General features: G+C 45.2%; 1 protein-coding gene across 3 annotated transcripts in view; it reads left to right on the top strand.

Moving 5' to 3' along the window:
- The window catches only part of crebbpa (CREB binding lysine acetyltransferase a), a 52,576-nt gene that overhangs the window by 14,870 nt on the left and 15,394 nt on the right, over positions 1–22,312 (top strand). For all 3 annotated transcript variants that reach the window (XM_083981689.1, XM_083981688.1, XM_083981687.1), the window contains exons 2-13: positions 5,727–6,445; positions 12,123–12,302; positions 13,281–13,548; positions 15,521–15,634; positions 16,995–17,270; positions 17,625–17,724; positions 18,084–18,221; positions 18,439–18,556; positions 18,700–18,871; positions 19,037–19,099; positions 19,361–19,482; positions 21,562–21,771. In XM_083981689.1, the coding sequence (XP_083837815.1) occupies positions 5,727–6,445; positions 12,123–12,302; positions 13,281–13,548; positions 15,521–15,634; positions 16,995–17,270; positions 17,625–17,724; positions 18,084–18,221; positions 18,439–18,556; positions 18,700–18,871; positions 19,037–19,099; positions 19,361–19,482; positions 21,562–21,771 (2,480 nt within the window). The remainder of the gene's footprint in view (positions 1–5,726; positions 6,446–12,122; positions 12,303–13,280; positions 13,549–15,520; positions 15,635–16,994; positions 17,271–17,624; positions 17,725–18,083; positions 18,222–18,438; positions 18,557–18,699; positions 18,872–19,036; positions 19,100–19,360; positions 19,483–21,561; positions 21,772–22,312) is intronic.

The following is a 22,312-nucleotide window of genomic DNA, read 5'->3' as shown; positions in this document are numbered from 1 at the left end:
GGATAAAACAGGAAAAAGATCATTGTGGCGATCAGTCAGTTGAAGAAGGATAATCAAGTAAAGGAGCATAAGAAGGAAGTGAATGTAAGCAGGGAAAGGAGAGGCAGAAGTTTCCCCTCCCCCTCCTTTCATGGTCGGGGCTCCCCTGACTGCATGTGGCGCTACCTAACCAAAACATTGCTTTGCATCGTTGGTCTCCAGCCAAGGAGCCTGGGGGCAAGGTTGCAGTGTGTGTGTGTGTGTGTCCATTCTGAAATTAATGCAGGACCTGAGCACATGTGGTTGAACTGAACACCGCTGCTCCGAGAGCGTCCATGTGCCTGCTGGCTGAGCGGAGTGAGTGACGGCTCCTTAAACAAGCTTCCACCACACGGAGCCTGCTGCCCGCATGATGCAAGGAACAGATAACGGCCGAGCATGGCAGATCTGGAGGACTGTGTTTACTCAGGACAGTGTGTAGGCCTTGTAGCCTCATTAAAGGCAGGATCCTGACTCAGTGTAGACATCAGGCAGCAGCAGACAGTAGGTGGTGATTCTCTCACTCTAGTCCCCTTTTTACATCAGACAACAATGCCCAACATCTGGCTTTTGTTGTCATAACCCCATTCAGACCTGATATTAACATCTGTCTCAGGTGATCAGGTCACAGTTGGTGAGTTCTAAGAACGGGTGTGAACTAGAGGCTCACACGGGAGTGTTTTTTTCAATCTTGTCCCGTCCACATCTACCGTTTTGTTTTGTTATTTCAATTAGCGATAATGAACGCCCTACTCGTCCTTTCTCTCTCCCTCTCTCTTTTTCTTTCTTTCTTTTTTGCTTGTGTATCACCTGTTAACTGCGAGGTGGCAATTACGCCGCCGCCGCGTTAGCTGACTCCTCATACTGGCGGAAAACGTTTGCCTACCAGTATGTTGATTTTCTTACAGCCTGGTCGCACTGCACGCGGAACCAAAGCACAGCGCTCTGGAGCGGAGGCAGTTTCAGATAGGCACACATGTTAACCGGTCTGCCTGGTCGCACATATCGCACTCTGAAGCGCAGTGCGCGCGCCTGCAGCACTTCAGATCGGTTCAGTTCTATTTTTCACACGAGCCGCGAGCGCCGAGAGCGCCGTCTGTCAAGCTGGATAGACCAGGTCGTACCAGACAGGAAGTCGGGCACAGAAAAGGCGAGAGAATCCGGTCAATTTTCTAAATAAAATAAATAAAATTATGATTAATGTTGTTGCTTGTCCGTCTAGAGCCTAAATATTTGTCAGCTGCGCCTGCACACGAGACACACACACGCGTTTAAAATGACGTGTGTGTGGAAAACCGAGTGACGTAGCCACGACAGTGATCATTGAGGGTGTGAAGTGTGCATTGGTCCACACACTCAACTTTTGGACTGTTATGAGAGCACCATCCGGGTTACTGCCTGGCTTGTGCTTCTTTGAATGTTGACTCCCGCTCCCGTTCACTCCCGTTTACATTTTTCCCGTCACGTCCTAATCAGGTGACTAAAAATAAATTGACTCCCGAATCACGGGAATCCCGAGAAAATGTCAGCCTCTGGTGTGAACACACCCAAGACATGTTTAAGATCTGATCACTCAGAGGACATCAGGAAGTGGTCTGGGCCACATTTTTTTGCAAATGTGAACACAAATGTTTCCTGGACAGGACAGGACCATGTCCACAACTGACTCTGCCACTGTCAAATCAGTCCAAATACAGCGGCATTATGAACCGAAAACATTGTACTATGTTAAATGGATACATCTTGCCTGCAGAGCATCATTTTGCTCAGCTCCTCCAGCTTTTTCTCCCTCTCCTCGGACACTAGCTCCAACACATATTCATTTGCAAATAAAGCAGGGGGGGGGTGTGATCCGATCAGAAAATTGTCAATTGCTTCTTTTCCGTGCTGTGATGTCTTTAAGAGCACGGCCACTCTAAACAGACTCGCCACCTGTCCAACACACTGTTGTTAAACCAGAAACACAACGGCTACACCTTCTGCTGAGATTGTGTTTTGCCCGGTGCCAGACCTTGAATAAGCTTCTAAAACACACAATAACAGACTGAAGCTTCTCACTCTGATCCGACACTCGCAAGAGCCTAAATGAAATCCATTTTACCAGTCTTCACTGCAGCTAGCAGCTCACCTTTTGAATCTTATCCCCTCCCCTTCGGTGTGTGTGTGTGTGTGTGTGTTCTGTAACTGCAAAGGTAATGTTGCTCCTTACTGTTGTTTGTCTGTCCAAACAGAAAGGCAAACTGAAATGACTCAATCTCTTTTTTAGTGGGGTTAAAAAGACCTGCATATGTACTAAATCTGGTGTGAAGAGTGTCTGCCGGCTCTGTCCCGTCCTGTAGGAATAAAACCGAGGCCCTGCTCATTCTACGTTAAGTGATAACTTGATTCAATTAGGATATGTCTAGGAAAGTAACATTCCTCAGCTCTCGCTACCTTCAGCAGCGCGGCAGCAGGAAATTGTGAAACATGGTGCGACAAGCCACAGACATGAATGCTGATAATGGGCTCAGCTTTTTCTCAAGATGGTAACGTGAAAAAGCGTCTGATTCTCCGAGTGAGATGTTTGGATCCGCGGTTGTGTGTTTTTAAAAACATGCTTTTCATCCTCCAGTGCCGTTGCTGCCTCTGCCATGTTTTGACTGACGCATAACAAACCCGAGGTGGTCGCTGCACGCGCGTCACCACAGAACCTAACGAGTCCAGTTCACCAACCTAACCAGATGACCTAAAAATCGTATGTATTTGTAAAAGTGGTTGGATTATTCCTTGCCAGTGTGTCCTGCACATTACGGAATAGACATTTAACCTCTGGGTAATAAACTTCCTCCAGAGCAGACATGTCAGCTCCATATCTGTAGATGAAAAGTGTCAGTGATCTCAGATGTCGCCACCTTCATCATAAAAAGTTTGTTGTTTACAGTTGAATTAAAACAGTCAACTCTCCTTTTGTCACATACTGTATTAACACTTACACTTTCACTTACAGTTTCAGTATCTGAAGAAGAATTAACAACTAGTGTTTTACAGATGATGGTTTGTATTCCTGATTTGGACAAAATAAAAAAATAAATAAAAAGACATAGGACATTAAACCAGACTATCCTCTCGAGTCCTGCTCATCGATTAGTCAGAAAGGTGGTTTTCTTGAACGAGGACACCCCTTATGCACACACACACACACACACACACACCTCCCCGGTCTCTTCTCGCTGTCTTAATCACTTAATCTCAAACCAATCGTGGCTCCGGAGGCGCTCGGCATTACGCTCACACCTCTGGATGGTGCGACACAAATATTCCACCGCCGCTCAGCAGGAACCCTGAGTTGCTGCTGGATTCTCTCCGTTGTCACACTGTGTTTGTCAGCCAGTAGCGGTGCTCTTATTATCACACTGCGTCTTGTTTCTGTCTTGTGCTGTAGGGACAAGTCCACAGTGCACCACCGGATAGCATGTTGCTTCTTTAATACCCCCACCATTGGAGTGCTTGTGAACAAGGAGAGGGTACTTGGTGAATTTGACACCTATCGTCACGTGTGGCAGTGTTTACTTGGTATAATTCAGAGAACACTATAGTGAATTCCTTCATTTTCAGCGTGGCACCCTTGACATCACCAACAGACTACGGTTGTGCGGTATACCGGTTCGTCGAAAACCGTTTTTTATTTTTGTTATGATATGAATTTTTCATGTACCGCAATACCAGTGAAAAGCCCAAGCACCACCCAGAACGTGTGCAGCAGGAAAGTGTTTTAGCTGGGAACCGTTTTGCCAAAACAGGCGTGCTAGATAATCGCGGGGTAATTTGAACACTGTATAATTGGCGATTTAGTGCGTTTAGCATTTATTAGTGTTCCAGTGCGACCTGTGCACACACGCAAGAGCGCGTGCACGAGAGAGAGCATTCAAGGCGGCAATAACACCTCTCGGCCATGCCTACCAATGATACTGCACTGTAACATCTAGCTGTATAAGTAGATGTGAAGTGTCACCATCACAGTGAACAACAAATGAGATGCAAAAAAAAATCAACAGGATTGGTTGCTAGGAATTCTGATGTATTAAACCTGACTGGGTGCTGAAAAACCAAATCCAACTTTTTCAGACTTTGAAACTGCATTTTCAAATCTAAAATGCTCAGTTATTAGCGACTTTGTTGCTGAAACGTCTTGTAGCAGAACCCAAACACTACATTGACATGTTAACTCATTGAGTGCCGCGCTCCTTTCCAAAGTTTTAGTCAAGTGTACCGGCAATTTAGACCATTTTTGACGATTTTTGTAGAGCCACAGTGTATTCTATATTATTGCCACCAACACATACTGTGGCTCATTTGAAAGGTGAAACTTTCTGCTTCAAATGGCCACAAACCGTTTGTTACTACGTGCCTCCGTTCCTGAGAAGACTCAATTTAAACATGGCTGGGTTTCACCAAAATCCCTGCTTTTTTTCTAGAAAAGGAGATAGAGCGTCTTTTATGAAAGGTGCTCTGTTTGTGCCTGTCGCTCTTCTGACACTTGCATTTCTGGATCAAAGGGCTCGTGTAAGATAAACAGGGCTTGAAATTAGCGGTCGCCACTCGCCATTTGCGACCCAGATTCCTCTGTGGCGAGACAGATTTTTAGCTGTCTCGCCACTTCTGTTTCCTGGGTTTCCCCCAGTGTATTATAAGCTTATAGTCACCTGACAATGTCACAACTTAGTCGCGCATAACGGGACACGTCACTGACATCATGCTTATCAGACCACTGCTTCACAGCTGACCGAGAGGAACGCACCGAGCCCAGTTAACGTGAGCCGAGCCGCGGCTCCAAAAGGTTCAGTCAGCTGCTGTAGCACAGCTGGTAGCTGGTAGCTGTTAGCACGCCGGAGTCGGTGGTCGGACTATCCGAGGGCGGACGGGGGGGTGGGGGGTGGTATCTGAACACTGTACAATCAGCGCGATATAGCGCATTTAACGTTTACGAGCGGCCAAAAAGCGGCTTCCATTAAAGAAAGTCATCAAAAAACAAAAAAAGATATATTTTATTTTTTTCTGTGAGAGCCTGTGGCAGGCCGCCACACATAGGCTACTGTTATTCCAGAAAAGTTGAAAGGTCATCGTCTACAGAGCACAATTGATTGAGAAGAACAGGATGACTGTTATATGGTACTACTATGACTGCTATATAACTAGTGATGTCGAAATACAATAGTGAAGCAACTTGTTGGTTTTGGCTAGTAAAAAATCTGTCTGGCGAGTAACTTTTTTTTTGGTGTGTTAAAGTGTCTATTTTCATAATTTAAAAAAAAAAGCAAAAAACGTAAAATTAAGTTTTTGGCACTCAACGCATGGGAACGAAAAACGAGAAATTACGTGGTTGGCACTCAATGAGTTAATAATGTCAAAAAATAAATGTTTGGTTTTGGTGGTCTTTAAAAAAAACAAAACACTGAGGGGTCGTGCTGCATTAACCTGTGTGGACATGAAAACAACACTACACAGTCCTTATGACAGAAGAATGGGCTATTTAAAGTCGATGCTCTGCATTAATTCTTCTCCCATTAGAAGAATATGTGGGTAAGCCCACTTTTGCATAAAAAAAACGTCTATACCGTGAAACTGATATGATAAAAAAAAAAAAGTGACATGAAAATTTGGTCGTACCACCCAGCCCTGAAACAAACTCTTCTGAAATCTAGTAAAACATTTTCTCTCCTCTCTCTTAGATCTGGGATCACTGTCCTGGGATGACCTGGAGAATGACCTTCCAGACGAACTGATCCCGAACGGCGGAGATTTAGGCCTGATGGGTGGGATGCCTTCAAACGGCGGAGCAGCACCCGGAGCCGGTGGACCGGGCGGTGCCCCCGCAGGCCTTGGCGGCGGAACCCCCGTCGTCCCGGACGCAGCCGCCAAGCACAAGCAGCTGTCGGAGCTCCTCCGGGCCGGCAGCACCTCCGGTCTCACAGGCGCGGGGCTCAACTCGGCCAGCCCGCAACCAGGCGGTCTGGGGCCTCAGCTGGGCAAGAGCCCCCTCGGCCAAGGCTCCCCCAACAACCACCCGTCCCCCCAGGCCCAAAAAGCTGGAACACCAACTGGAATAGTAGGACAGAACAACAACAACAATACTGCAACAATGGGCCTGAACGCAGCGGGCTTCAACCAGGCCATGATGAACAATACCCAGGGCCACGCCGGGCTGCTGGCCCAGGGGGGGCAGCCCCAGCCCGGCCAGGTGATGAACGGTGGCCTCGGACCCGGAGCCGGCAGAGGGAGGGGGGCGGGGGTGGCGGGCCTGCAGTATCAGGGACCAACAATGCAGGGAGCAGCACCGGGACCAGGAGGAGCGGGTAGTGCTCTGGCAGAGACCCTCACCGCGGGGGGGCAGCAGATGGGGGCTCACGCCACCCTCAGTGCAGCCCAACAGGCCGGCAGCATCAACAAGGTGAGTCACAGCCTTATTTTCAGTTTTGCGTTGGTGCATGTGCATTTCATGACTACAGGATCAAATATTAAACTGCATCTATCATTTGCATAAAATTATTGATTTGACGTGGATTAGACCGTGGGTGGAAACTATTTAAACATTTTGACACTAATGAATCGGGGTCATTTTGAAAGCGTGCAAACTCCTGACAGGCGACTGATGTAATCAGATGGTTGATGGTGATGAGTTTTTGCTTGTTGTTGCTCTGAGCCTCGTTCCTGTGCATCTTTGCTGATCCAGACTAACAAGTCACAGTTAATATGATCTTGGAAACTTGGAACTCACTGGGATTTGTCAATCCTGGGTTAAGTAGTTATTTTGAAAAAAAATTAAATAAATAAATAGTGCATTGTACCGTATTGTTTACAAAGTCTTGCTGTCCTCTTCTCCAATTTTATTGGCACATGCCTATTGGGTGCATTTCCACCATATGAGTGATACCCATGAATCTCAAACAGCTGGTTTTCTCAGCAGCACCACTTCTGCTCAGAATCTAATAGTTACGTTATGTAAATGTTTTCCTATTCTTCAGTTTTATTTGTCTTTTTACCAAAAGGATATGCACAGTGGTTCTTGTCACTGCTTTCCCGGATGATCTACGGTCACCGCCTCTTGAATTTGAAAATGTCTTGCATGTCTCCGGACATATGGCAAACTGTCAAATCCCAACTGTGAATCAAGCAGCCTCATATTAGGAATGAAGCTCAATCTGGATGTAGTGGCTTGTTTTTGTAATGCGGTTGTAACAGTGTAATTGCTTGCGCTCAACTTCATGTCCAGTTATTGGGCTGGTTAATCAGAGTGGAGATGTTTCATGAGCAACCATATCATCAAAGGACACACTATGGCAGCAAACCGAAACCTTAGAGAGCACTGACGAGGACCTGGATTTCCTCCGACATTTCAAATTGCTCCCTTTTTTTGTGTTTGGGCTTTGTGCATCTGTATCTGTACATCTGTCAGTTGCTCTGTTGGTTCATATGCACAATCTTTTCTCCCTCTCTGCTCATTTCCACTACTCCGATGAGTAAGAAATGAAATGTGCATTCCTCATTTGGCAGCTGTGCTCTCACTTTTGGCAAGGAACGGGATATTGACTCGGCTGTCAAATGCTCAGTCATTGTTAAGATTAATCTTGGGACTCTTCAACAGTCACGCGAGTGTGTGTGATTGCATTTGTGTGTGTGTGTGTGTGAGAGAGAGTGAGTTCATAATGTCATGGGCTGCTTAAACATGAGCTCGCCACCAATGTGGTTTCACAGGAAATCAGTAGGAAGCCATCTACTCTACTGGCTGTGTGTCAGAGCCAAGACACCAAAGCAGTACGTAACCACAACACAGACAGATGCTGCCAGCTTCTGAGAAGAGACTAGGGAGAGATGGTGAATCTGTGTGTTGAAATCCTTTGTTGAATAGAGAATGTACATGAGCTGTAACCACAAGAGAGATTAGAAACCAAAGAGTAAGTGACTTTGAGGGGGACTGTCAGCGTTTTGATTCTGGTGCCTGTGTGTGTGTCGTAAGCTCGGTCAGTTTCCTGTGATTATCATGTCACCAACGGCTCCAGAGGAGAAAAACCACCAGACCCAGTGTGCAGCTTCCTCCATTGTGCTTTTTTACTCGCAGGTTGTAAATCTCCTTTTGGGCATTTGTGTCGGGTCGAGGCTGCTGTCGCTCCTTCCCCGGGCCTCGCGCTCCTTTTGTTTGCTGTAAACGCGCGGACACTCCCCTTTGCTTTCTCTGGCTTATTGGGCGGCTGCTTGCCTCGTCAGTCACGTAGAGGAGGACAGGTATTGTAAACCACTTAATCAGTTAGAATGACAGAGGGCGAGCGCGGCGAGGAAAGGAATAGCGTGACCTGGCAGCAGAGCGGCGAGATGATAGGTGGCGACCGTCCTGCTTGCCGATGTGTGGAGTGTGTTGGAGAGCAGTGGGGCTGAATGGGAAGAGCGGAGAGTGTGTGTGTGTGTGTGTGTGTGTGTGTGTGTGTGTGTGTGTGTGTGTGTGTGTGTGTGTGTGTGTGTGTGTGTGTGTGTGTGTGTGTGTGTGTGTGTGTGTGTGTGTGTGTGTGTGTGTGTGTGTGTGTGTGTGTGTGTGTGTGTGTGTGTGTGTGTGTGTGTGTGTGTGTGTGTGTGTGTGTGTGTGTGTGTGTGTGTGTGTGTGTGTGTGTGTCCGCCTGCTCAGCTGTGTTGAAAGGCTGCCAGTGTCTGGTCGTCTCAGCTGGGTCTTTTTTTATCTGGTCTGTTGGAGCGGTGTCAACAGCCTGAGGGGATACAGCCTGGCCTGGCCTGGCAGAGTCTGGTCTGGTCTCTCAGCAGTTCAGTGGATGAGAGAGCAGCAAGTTGATCAGTGTGTAAAGCATGGCACTAACAGGGGTTTTAATCCCTCTGGCACCTTGTAGCGTGATTTATGCAGTCAAGGCACTTGAAGGAGGGCAATATGGGTAAACTCTTCTGTCACTGTAATTTAACCTCACTGCTTTAGTGAGGTACGTTTTATAAAATAGCAGCCAAGTTTTAATACGTGAGTTCTGCTGTAGATTTTACAAGGTATATAATGTTCAGTTTTTGTTTAAGATGTTTTACAGATGTGCTGCTCAAATTTAGAACCATTTAGCGGGGTGTTATTGGGCTGTTTCTATTATTTTATCTGCTTCGTAATCAAATAACAGCACCACAAATAACATCTTTTAAAATGATCCTATAGTTAGATCAACACCTAAAAGGAATTCAAACAAAAATCAATCATTATTCAGCATTACAAGTGTTGAAGTTGGCAACTGGCAACTGATATTTTTGTAACTGATGTATTACGTCACAGGAAATTAATAGATGAACATTAATGCTTCAAATTAGGAAAGGGCATTTGAATAAATTTCCTTTATTCAATCATTGGGGGAAATGAACGCTATTGATCTTAAACAGTGGCGGTTGAAAAAAACGGAACAAAAACAAACATGTGCAGCCCAAGGCTCTGAACCAAAGTACAGGTTATATTCCAGGGTTCGACATTAACGGTTGCCCGATTGCCCGGGGCAAGTAAAAAATTACCGGCGGGCCAGTAGAACCGGACTTGCCTGGTCGGGCAAGCACCGACTCAGATTTTCTTATTTTTTATTTTCGGACTTTTTATGCATTTATTTTGAAAGGACAGCTGGAGAGAGACAGGGGAGGGAGAGAGAGAGAGTGAGAGTGAGAGGGGGGATTGACGCGGAGCAAAGCGACTGTACAGGTTATATTCCAGGGTTCGACATTAACGGTTGCCCGATTGCCCGGGGCAAGTAAAAATTACCGGCGGGCCAGTAGAAAACGCCCGCCATCACCACGCTCTCTTCCTGTTTACCTGAGATGCCTATAGTAGCTGCTGCACCTGCAGCCAAGTTTGAGTTTTCTCAATAGAAAATTTTAATTGCATCCAAGGTTGGTTCCTACCACTTAGTTAAATTTGTTTCGTTTTTTCAAGACGCAGTACACAACCTCATTGCTAGGTTGGCCAGGTTACACATGATTGACAAAATTAAAACTATCAATCATGGTCAACAATAATCTTGCCCACTCCTACTTCAAATGACAAATTGTACCAAAAGAATTTTGTAAACACTAATTCCATATGATCGTAAAGCAATACAGTTCAGTAATAATCGCTCATCAGAAGAACGAAATTGCCATGGGCTCTTGATAAATATTTCCTTCCTGTGGGGCGACACTTGAGTGCAGGGAGTTCATTTATGGACCTTAATTAGCTGAAAACGTAATTTGTTCTAAAAACCCAACAGAATCTTGAGAATACAACTGCCAAGTTGTTCTTAATTACCTGTCAGGGCGGCTAATTGAAGAAACACGCCGAAATAGAACAGCATTTATCTGGCTCCCTCAGCGACTCGCTGTAGTGTCAGGAATGTTTTTAACGGTGTTGTCTCAAGTGGAACCACTGGTTGCAGGCCGTCTGGTAGTTGTAGAACAGAGGGGAGGTGGCAGAGGAGGAGGAACAAGGTTGGAAATGTTTGTGTAAGGGTGAACAAGTCCCTGTTCCTGCCAATAGCTGGTGTCATGCTGAGCTGTCGTGGTGCCAGAATCTCAGTGGGCTGGGTTAGATCAACCCACTGGTTTCTAACCAGCATGGTTAGCCTGGCTCAGTTATGTTGGTGCCTGTATTGGCAGAGAGTCTTGTGTTGACAAATTGGCTTTAAGTGGAGACAAAACCTTTGTTGGCAGGTTGGTGCTGTTTTGACACGTGTCAGTGTAACGGAAGGTACAAGAAAATCATAACCCATCTAACATCTGGACTTTTTAAAACACAGTAATCTGCCTGTTTGCTGTTCAGGAACAATTTTTGTTTAGTTAATGGTGTCGCATCATTTTCAGAAAGATGATAGCTGCTGGCAAGGAAGTAATAGGGGTTTGGCTGGTGGGGACAGTGAGTTAAAATCACCCAGATAAAAGTCTAAGCACATCAAACCCCCAACTGATAACAAAAGATCAATTGATGCTATCGGTTAAAGGTGAAAACGTCCACCGTACCACCTGATCTTGGCCATTGGTCTGACAATTAACAGACTGTGCTCCAGACTGAAGCAGGCCTGGAATTATTTCGAGGTTTAATGCCAGTCCAACTCTGTGTTACCTGAGCAGTAGTCTGGCTGTTCACAATAGAAGTTCATGTCTCAGTGTGATTATCTGCATGTTTGCTCCACGATGTGTGCTCTACAATCCCTCTGTGTTTATACACTCCACTGGGCTCCTGTGTAATGATATTGTTTAAGGGGGTTAGTCTATGGCCCCGTCCACACGAATCCGTTTTTTTCGAATCCGGATAAATACTTTATCGGATCGGCCTCGCGTCCACACGAATACAGCGTTTTCGGGGGGTGAAAACGGTATTTTTTGAAAACGGGTCCCAGAGTGGGAAAATTTGAAAACGCTGCCCCAGCGTTTTCGTCTGGACGGCCAAAACGGGTTTTTTCTGAAACGATGATGTCATACCCCCCACCGCTCTACCTGTAACCTGAGACACACCCCTACAGCAGCTACACACTGACGGTCTATGTGGACGTAACAACAACAACGGCCGACTGCCGTCAGGTCGCTCAGACGCTGCGGCTGAATCACGTCTGTTTAATCATCACTGATGGTCATATTTACTCTGACACGACTCCCTGTCAACATTTAATCCCATGTTTGAGTTTGAATACAGCGGGGGACTTCTTCTTCGCTTGAATTTCAGCGGGGACTTCCCATCTTCTTCTCTGTCTGAAGTGTTTGTGTGGCAGCGCTACAGCGCCACACACGCTCCTCCACACACGTCTGGAGTACTACAGCGTTTTGAGTCATTTTCAGTGGATCCGTGTGGACGCAGATATTTCTGAAAACGATGCCGTGTTTACGGAGATTTTTTTCAAAACGATTAAGAAAAAGATCGGATTCAGTGAAGCCGCGTATTCATGTGGATGGGGCCTATGATAGTTTCTTCTAAATGGCTGCTTAATGAGCATTGACTGTTGGTCAAGACAAAAATGAACTTTAAGTTTATTCATACTTGGGGTATTCAGGGTTGTAAAGCAGCTGTTCCTATCTATAAGCTAATGCTGCCATATTATTACATTAACTTCTCTTCATCCGTCTGTTTTTTCCCCTAGATGAGCCTCGGTAGCAATGGGGGTCCATTCGTAGGTCAGCCCTATGGCCAGGGGGCGGCAGGGCCGGGCCAGCAGCTAAACCCTCAGCAGCAGCTCCAGAACAAGGCGGCCCTTGCCAACAGTCTGCCACCCTTCCCCAGTGAGCTCAAAGGGGCCGCTGTCACCAGCGTGCCAAACATGGTTAGTGCTTACACGTAATCAGACATTACCATACAGATGATAACAACAGTGTTTTAGACAAATTAATTTTGAACAAAATTAGAAATCTCTGTAAATAATTTTATGAGTATTATTCACATTTATGTCTTCCACATGATTTCACTGTCTGTGATCAGCATTTCAGTACGGTTAATATTCTGTACAACTTAAATGTTGTTGCTGTTCCATATCTGTGACTGGTGGTTGCTGCCCTTCAGTTGCTTTACCTTGCTTTCACAGTGATTCATGATGATTTCAAGTTAAAGGTGTACAGAAATGGCCGTTTGTCCTGTTTGTCGCGCCGAGTTGTCACGAGCTGCAACACGAGTTTACCCGAGTGAGGAAAACGAATTTGATTGGTCGTTATCGAGCGGGCGGGATATTCAAAGCTTGGGGCGAGACCGAGCTCCGTGTGTGTGTGCGTGTCTCAGACGTTTGAATGACGGATGACGGATCCAATATCAGTGGCTGGTGAATCGTGTACAGGCTGACGTATAATCCGTGCGCCTGCATTATCCAATGCGAGAAAAAAAAATACACACTTTCATCCCGGATTTACTCAAAAATAGAATTTTGCACAAAGTTTGGCCTACAACGTCTGAAAGATGAGTTATCACATTAATTTTATGACCCAGAGTGGGCTCAAATTCAATTTTCTTTTCTGTACACCTTTAACATATTATATCACCACTTTGTTCGCTAATTAGATCTATTTATACAGTAAGACAGTCTCCAAGAACTTTGTTTTTTGTTGTTTTCTACTAGTCAAATTAATAAGTTAATCTACAGTTGAATACAATGAAGAAACATTTTAGAAGCTGTAACCAGTAAATGTCTCACAACTTAAAATCTGAAGAATCAATCAACTCACCTTTGTTAACACAAGCAAAAAAAAAAAAAAGAAGCTGACAGCTTTAACCACTTGCAACAAATGTTGCCTTTTGTTTGTCTACCATGCAGCAGCTCCAGCAGCAGCCTCAGCAGCAGGCAGCGATGCTTCCCCTGGCCGGCGGTGGAGGTGTGGCGGTGCCTTCGGCAGGTCCCACAGCTGACCCAGAGAAGCGCAAGCTGATCCAGCAGCAGCTGGTCCTGCTGCTTCACGCACACAAGTGCCAGCGGCGAGAGCAGGCCAACGGGGAGGTGAGGGCCTGCGCCTTGCCTCACTGCCGCACCATGAAGAACGTCCTCAACCACATGACCCACTGCCAGGCCGGCAAATCCTGCCAGGGTGAGTTGGAATATTTGAAAGTGAAATATATACTGGTAATGCTGTACAGTATGTATATACAGATGTACACCACCGTTTCAAATATCAAGTTGAACTGTGACTACAAAATAGAAAACTTAAAAGGTCTTATCATTCCCTTTATAACATTTTGGGCTCCAATCTGGTAGGTTTTTACACCTACCACATACAGAAAACTGTAGGCACAATAACACCTACTACACTGTGTAAAGAGCAAACAAAGAAAAACTCACTACAGCAATAGGGGAAAAAAATACATGGGGATCTACCTAATGGAGCAATCCAGTGTGCAGTGGGTGTTAAGTGGGCAATTCAAATGAAATGCTGATAACGTATAACCTCTAAATGTGGAAAAAATGTTTCTTGATGAAGTTGCACAATGATAATTTATTTTACACCATGATCAGGAGCTTTGATTCAGGAATAAATAATCTCGCACTTCAGAACATTTCTTAGATACACAGCTAGAGAGGTTCTTTGTCCTTTTGTCCTGTTGGAAAAAACACCCTAATTAATTTGATCATTTAAACCTCACTGTTCTGCTTGGAGCTGAAAAGTTCTCTCTTATCTTCCTTTTGTCCCTTTTCCAATGTAAACTGCCTTTACAAACATGATGGTTGAGCATATTTCACCCAAATGTATTGATTACTAATGAAGTTAGTTTGATTAGGAATTCTGTGGAAACAATGTCCTTGTCTTCACTGCATGGCTTTAAAAATAACACATGAACATTAACAGACCTCAACTATATAATCGACCAGACGTAACCACAGTGATAATAAATCCTGAAGATTAAAAGGGGCTGGATGCTAGATTTACTTAAGCCATATTTGGTTATGCCTCATTAATTGTTCCGCCTTGCTGCCCCATTATCTTTTGCTTTACATCCCTCCCTGATCTCCATGGCGAGGTCACAAGCCCGGCCAGGGCCGAGCAAATGCTTCCGTTGTCTGCTCGTCGGTCACACCACGTGTCTCACATGGGGATTTCCATCCAATCAAAAGTTACTCACAGTTATCCCCTCCCACTCATTTGCCTGCTTACCGTTGCATCTTGTTCTGCCGCTCCTCCCACCACCAGTTTCTTTATCTCGATTTGTGATGCTCCCAGTTGCTACTTGCTCTTGAACCCTCTGGTCCTCTCCGTCCTGTTTCACCCTCGGAGTTGCTATGATTTTTTTTCCCTCCCCTCCTAAAACAAAATGCCCTTAAGCTATATTCAGTTAACTCCAGTGTGTTTGCGCTGCTCTCTGACTTGAACGCTCAAGTTAAATTTCAAGCCAAACATATTCAGAAGCTAGGGCGTGTTAAGCGTACAGGAGTCTGTGCTCCTTCCATGCCAGCTCATTTCCTCTCACTCAGAATCTCTGCTTCTCACTGAAATGAAATAACAATTTTTTTTTTTCCTTTTTTCCCCTAACACATAGTTATCGTCTCTAAGATTTTAGATTTAGCTGATGTCTGTTGGCTTAGTTCATGTTCACCTGAGGAACCCTGGAGTCTATGGACTGCTTGGTTTGGCTTTGGCCCTAAATCGGAGGCCTTTTCCTTGACTGCACACTGACTCACAGAAAGCCACCAACATGATAGCACTGCTGTGTTTGAGTCTTTGCCAGTGGTACTGGCGTTCTTACAAAGATAATAAGATTTAATTTTGTTTCTTTGTGCATAGTCCTTGAAGCTGTGTAGTAATTGCGTATGGAGCAACACTTAGCAGCACAGATAAAGAGCCGGGGCAGAAACAAATTTCTCCAATCGGTCATGTGGGCACACTGGGGGCTTGGGTAAACACAATATGGATCTTTATTTGGTTTATTGTAATAACCATGATATTGATTTCAGGAGATACAGCCCATCCCCCTAATCAGTGTTGGCGAAGACTGAAAATGTGTCAGTGTAAAGATTGTATACCTCGTTGCTCACTTTCCCCTCTCTCGGCCTGCTTTCCTCCACAGTGGCTCACTGTGCGTCGTCCAGACAGATCATCTCCCACTGGAAAAATTGCACACGACATGATTGTCCCGTCTGCCTGCCGCTGAAGAACGCCAGCGACAAGCGCACCCAGCAGCGTAAGTATGAGCAGCAGGCTCTGGGCCGATCTGACTTAACCATTGTCAAATTGTTCATCTTTAACCACTCAACAAACATGAGGCCAGATTACCTCTATTGACTGCTGAATAAGGAGAACATCTAGGAATGGGTTCGTTTTCACAAAGGCCACAACTTTTTTTTATCTCAGTCGTATTATGTCGGTATTATGGTATACTGAACTCTAACAGTCTGGGAGTGACAGCTTTAGAAAGAATTAGACCTGCTTGTTGCTTTTCTGAAACCAGCCAGAGACGTTTGTGTGTAGAAAGTGTTTATGTTTGGCCGTTCAAGCCAGTCAAGCAATTTATTTCTAAGCTTGTGCTCCTCCACAATGACTAAAAGCGCTCAATGAGTAACAGTGTGGTCCTGCTGGGCTTGTAATCTGACACACAGAAGGAATAGGAGTGTGATGGAGAGAGAGAGAGAGACAGAGAGTGAGACAGAGAGAGTGGAAACGGAGAGCGTGTGCTTGAGAAGTCCCACTGAGCCACTGGCTGTTTGGCTGTTTACAGCGACTCTCCGCTAGCACAGCGCAGAGTTTGACACTGTGCCTCACACTAAAACTTCTCTTCTTTCTGTTTTGTTTTTCACTCTCTCCATGTAACTGTTGTCATGGACTTATGGTCTGTTTTGTTTAATGCCCTGCCATTTCCTTTGCGACATCTCTTGATAACTAAAATTAGTTATTTATTTTAGCTGCTACTACTATTTTTTTTTTGTCCCTGTTCTGCTTTTTTTTTTTTTTTTTTTACTTTATTTCACCACTCTGTGCAGCATCTTTCATCACTTAGAGCATTCCAGTGTTGGTCTGTCCCTGTTTGGCTCGCGTGTTAAAGAACATGATGCTGGGGCTTGTGTCTCTCCTGCCAACGCAAACAGAGTGCAGCATTACTTTGTTCTGCCTCCTCTGATTTTTGTCTTTGCACAAATGGAGCCCAACCCAAGCCTGAACCCAGAAAAATATGCTAATGCTCTGTCCCCTGAAGCGATTCATGCATTTATTCAGTTGACTGCTTTTTAAAAGCATTTAGCCTTACATTAATGTTCTCACTGTATAATGCTGCCATGTTATGACTTCATTTTGCCAGAGGTCAGAGTGTCCAAATGTGTTGTATTTTGTATTACCCATTTTAACAAGCCTGCATCTTTGCCATGTTTTCACCAAACCAGATTCTTCTCACATTTATTTATTCTTGCACACAGCATAGATATTTGCCTGTAGTTACTCTAGATGGTGGTAGTATAACAGTGGCGTGATCATCACTGTCAATGCTGCATGTTGCTAACGGTGTACGCAGCATGAGTGTGTTGGACTGATGGATCCGTCTCTTTCCCCAGCCATGCTGAGCTCTCCCACCGCGGGCCTCCAGAACACCATGTCTTCAGTTGGTGTGGGCCAGCCCAGCGCTCCCACCATCAATACCTCGGCCCCCATAGACCCCAGCTCCATGCAGAGAGCCTACGCGGCACTTGGGCTGCCCTACAGCAGCCAGGCCACTGGGCAGGCCCCGTCCCAGCAGGCCCCCGGCCCAGGACAGACAGCAGGAGCACAGAATGCACAGACCCAGCAGCAGCAACAGCTTTCGCAGCAGATGAGACCCATCAATGCACTTGGTAAAGCCAGACGGCTGATTCTACTCTTAAGTTTTCAATGAGTACTGTGGCCCGTCTGGCAACATCGTATCCACTGTTGAATTTGTGTCGGTGTGTATAAGTATCTTAAATGAGCTTGAATTATTAAAAAGAAAAAAAAAAGTGAGACACCACTTACCCGTTGAAGTAAGTGGGAAAAATGGTCTCCAGCTTTTGGATTCCAGCCGGCGGTACGTCAAGGCTGTAAACTTTACTACTCGCAGCCAGACTGCTGTTTTTACACATTTTTTTTATTTGCTGTGTGTAGAGTGCATGTACTTAGTCTGATTTTGAAATTGGGCTGTGCTGTTTGCTCACTGCGTTGTGTATTTACAGGTAACCAGATGGCTCTTGGAGGTGCGGCAATGGGTGTGACCACTTCAGAACAGACAAACCTGCACACAGACTCCCTCCCCAACGCGCTCAACACTAACAAGTCAGTCTCTACCAATAAGCAGGATGAGCAGCAATAAGCAATAATCTTGCATTCAGTAATCTGATATCTTTGTTATGAGTTTAGTTTAGTTGAGTTTAGTTTAACTTAATTGTCTAAAAGTCGAAATTTGTCTTTGACTTCCCCACATAAAATTACAATACATTACACACAAGTGCACAAGAAATAACAACAAACAAATAGCAGCAGCAAAAGATCAAATTCTAAATGTAAGGGGTGTGAAGCATCCCCAGGTATCTGTCTGGCCTTTCTGAGCTGACATTTAGTGCATAATGTCACATTATATTTAAAAACATACATGATGTAAACTGTCTTCTTTGTTCCTCCTGTTTGACCTCCAGTCAGCTGCTGTCAGACGGGTCAGCGGTGGGATCAATGGGCAGCCTCCCCACAGCATCACCCATCTCTGCCACAGGCACCAGGAAAGCCTGGCACGAGCACGTCACTCAGGACCTGCGCAATCACCTCGTACACAAACTGTAAGCACAAAGCCCTCCTGAATGGAACTGTTTGGTGCCTCTTCTTGTCCTTTGTTTTCAAGGCCAGAAGTTTCGATTCACTCCTTATTGTGATCCAGCACCTAGTTGTAATTGTTTGTAGGATGTGCGTGTCTTTTGATTGCCTCAAGGCCAGGATTCACCGCAGTAAAAGTTTCCAGAGCCATTTATTGCTCCAAATTCTGTTCTTCTGTAACAGAGTACAAGCCATATTCCCTACCCCTGACCCGGCAGCTTTAAAAGACAGACGAATGGAGAACCTGGTGGCCTACGCCAGAAAGGTGGAGGGAGACATGTACGAGTCAGCTAACAGCCGGGTAGGTTCTTACACAACACAACATTGAAGTGATCACCTATGAAAACCTTTTAACATACCTACAAAATACGGAGTTTGCTTATTTAAAAAAAATAATAATAATCTTCCAATCTCCTTTTCCACTCCCTGCCCTCTGCCCCACAGGATGAGTATTATCACTTCCTTGCTGAGAAAATCTACAAAATCCAAAAGGAACTGGAGGAGAAGAGGCGCTCAAGGATACAGAAGCAGATCATCAACCAGGCACCAATATCGGCCCAGGGGACCCAGCAGCCCGGCCTCGCCCAGCCCAACGCCATGGGCCCAAGGCCGCAGAGTAAGCACAAATAATTGATATACAGAATTTTTCGGGTAAAATTTTAAATCATTAAAATGTTTCCTGGTTATCGTTGAACACCTCTGCTATGAATTCTACCTTGTTCTTGTGCAACAGTTCATTTTATGCGGTTTAACATGTAGGTGTTTTGTTTTTGTTTTACAGACGGACCTGTCTCTCTGCCCAACATGCCAAATCAGATCATGAATCGAATGCAAGTTTCCCAAGGTACGTCATTGTTGCAGGTTACACATGGTCATTTCAGACCCAAATTCCATAGTGAGGCCCTCAGACGGCAGAGCAAGCTGCAGACAAAAAGCTTCAAGTTGTATAAACCAAGATGAAGTAGTACAGAGGAGATTATTTAAATATATTTGGAGATGCTAAAATAAAAACGTGGATCTTAAGCTTCAATTTTTTACCGCGATGGGGTTGTGTAGAACTTCTGCACGTCCATTGGTTGACATTGTGGCCCACTCTTCTGTCCAGGAATCAACCAGTTCAACCACATGACGCTGCCCAACGCGCAGATATCCCAGGCGCCCATGGGAGCCCGAGCTGCCTCACCCATGAACCACCCACAGCAGATGAGCATGAGCTCCGTCCCAGCGGTGAGAAGGGCAGGGGGCATGCAAATCACAGTATACACACACACACATGCACGAAGACCCATTCCAGTAACATGAGCAAACTCTGCTCAAGGTACCTCAGGCTTATTAAAAATGTAGTCCACTGGTCAGTCCATGAGTGTTTGCTGAATTTTTAAGATGGACGAGTCTCGGCACCAGGGAGATGAATGAAAAAATAAAAAAGCAAAGAGCTGCTGTCAGCATAATCTTGGACTATTACTGAAAAGATTTTTTCAGTGTGTTACAGCAGTGTTGTGTTCACACTTTTTTTTTTTTTTTCTTTTTCCAGAATTTCAGTCTTAGGAAGGTGTAAGGCTTACCAGTATCACACATTTAAATGTAAACCTGATAATATTAAAAGTATTGCTGTCAATCCATTAAAAATATTTATCATGATTAATCTCATGAATGGCATAGTTAATTCGCAAGTAATCGCACATTTTTATCTATTCTAAATGTCCCTTGAATTATCATTTTAATACTCTTATCAACATGGAAAAGTGGATAGACTTGCTTTGTGCAAATGTTTTTTTTTTATTGAAAACAATGTGTACTGTAATATTTCACACTAACATTCTCGCTTTGAGCAGTCATTCATATTTGAAGCAAAATCTCACACAATGTAACACTGTCTATCAGTAAACGGGGCTTCAGAGGCTGAAAGATTTAACTCATCTGATGAGAAAGATTATGAAAAAAAACGAGAGAGTTCAGACTTCAGCCTGCTCAGACAGCAGGGCCACAGCTCCAGTTGTGTTTCAGTCAATCCTGTAACAAATCCAGTGTGACCGCGGTACCGGCAGAGTGACAGACAGGTTTGTTGTTAATGTGGACGAGATTACAACTGTCACTTAAGTTTCGTCCTGACACTTAAACTTGAGTTGCTTCTATATCAAAAAACTCTTGACATGTCAAACTGTAGGATGTGTTAGAGACTAATTAATCTGTCTCACCATCATAACTATGACACCTGAAACTGTAAACACAGCTGATCGATTGGAAAAAATTACCTCTCAAGTGAATTTCCTTTCCATCATTGAAAGCGTCGGTCTAAGTAAGACGTGTCCTCAAGATTTGACATGCATGCTGACAGAGTGAGGCATACCAGACTTCAGAAGTCCGGCAGATGTTCATGATCGTCTGGCTGTGGTTGAACTACTCCAGCGTGACATCATAGCACGATCCACCGTCCCAAGACTAGCAGAAGCCACAGCTTCTAAAAAAACAAGTTCACTAGGTCACTAAGAACATTAATCTCAAGGGGGGGGGGAAAATTACGCTGTTCAAATTGCAGCTCGGAGCCGAAACGGGAAGCTCTCAGCCGACAGTCCCGCCTGGTCTTCATCTCCAGCAGCACTGTGTCCTCCCGCGGTAGAATGTGATGGTCTCTCGACCAAAGCAGGCCGGCACCACCGACCCGTACCACAGACGGACCGCGACCACCGGTGGGGCCGGTGTTCCCGACCTGCTGTGGCCGAGAGACCATCACGTTCCGCGGCGAGAGGCTGTGACACGGCACGGTGCGTCTGTGTTATTGTTGTTTAGTGGCGCCCCCCCCCACCCCTGATGGTGGTTTTGTGAATAGAACAACAATTGTTGTATATATTTATCTTACACGAGCCCTTTGATCCAGAAATGCGAGTGTCAGAAGAGCGACAGGCACAAACAGAGCACCTTTCATAAAAGACGCTCTATCTCCTATTCTAGAAAAAAAGCAGGGATTTTGGTGAAACCCAGCCATGTTTAGCTTGAGTCTTCTCAGGAACGGAGGCACGTAGAAACAAACGGTTTGTGGCCATTTGAAGCAGAAAGTTTCACCTTTCAATTGAGCTACAGTATGTGTTGGTGGCAATAATATAGAATACACTGTGGCTCTACAAAAATCATCAAAAATTGTCTAAATTACCGGTACACTTGACTAAAACTTTGGAAAGGAGCGCGGCACTCAATGAGTTAATGGCTGGATGGTATGGTAATGTCTTTCAGAGCACCGGCACTGTACAATACTCAAACAATGTCCATTGCAGTAGTCATAGTAACGCTGATTCTCCTGCCTCGTAGATGGGCATGTCTCCCTCCAGGATGCCCCAGACCCCAGGCATGATGGCTGGACATGGCGGCGGGAACATGGTGGGCCAGACAGCCAGCCAGGGACCGTTTCTGGCTCAGACTCAGTTCCCACCTGGATCTGCTGCTGTGGCTGCAACAGGCGCCATGAACGTCCCCGTGGGGGTCGGCATGGGCCAGCCGCAGGCACAAGCTGTTACCCAGGTGAGACATGAAGAAAGACTGAAAAAGAACTGTAGCAAACTCGTCGGATCATTGATCGGCGTGATTGTATTTGTTAATGCCACCCCTTTAAAGGGATAGTTCAACATTTTCTCAAATTTGCCTATCGCCTTAATCCCTATAGTCACTGGAGTAGGTTCATTACCTTTAATTATCGGTGCATGTTGGTTTGAGATCAGCGGTGCAGAGACGTGAGCTGCTCAGTGAACACAGTGGAGGTGAACGGTACCGTTCCCCTTTTCCTCATCAAATACACAATCCAACAACTCCAAAACACTCTTGTGGAGAAGTTGTGACCTGCATATTCACCACGCGATGAAATAATCATGTAACATTATGAGACAGAGTTTGAGGCAAATGCAGCTGGAACTACATTTCAGACATGGCTGCCCGGCGGAGTGATTTCAAAAGCACAAGTAGTTCAGAGTATTTGCTTCATGTGTCGTAATGTTACATAATTATACATGATTATTTCATCGCATGGTGAATGTGCAGGTCACAACTTCTCCACGAGAGCATTTTG

Source organism: Trachurus trachurus (assembly GCF_905171665.1).
Source record: "Trachurus trachurus genome assembly, chromosome: 1".
NCBI classification, from domain to species: domain Eukaryota; kingdom Metazoa; phylum Chordata; class Actinopteri; order Carangiformes; family Carangidae; genus Trachurus; species Trachurus trachurus.
Note: the sequence above shows the minus strand (reverse complement) of the source record. Positions and strands in the feature narration are given on the sequence as shown.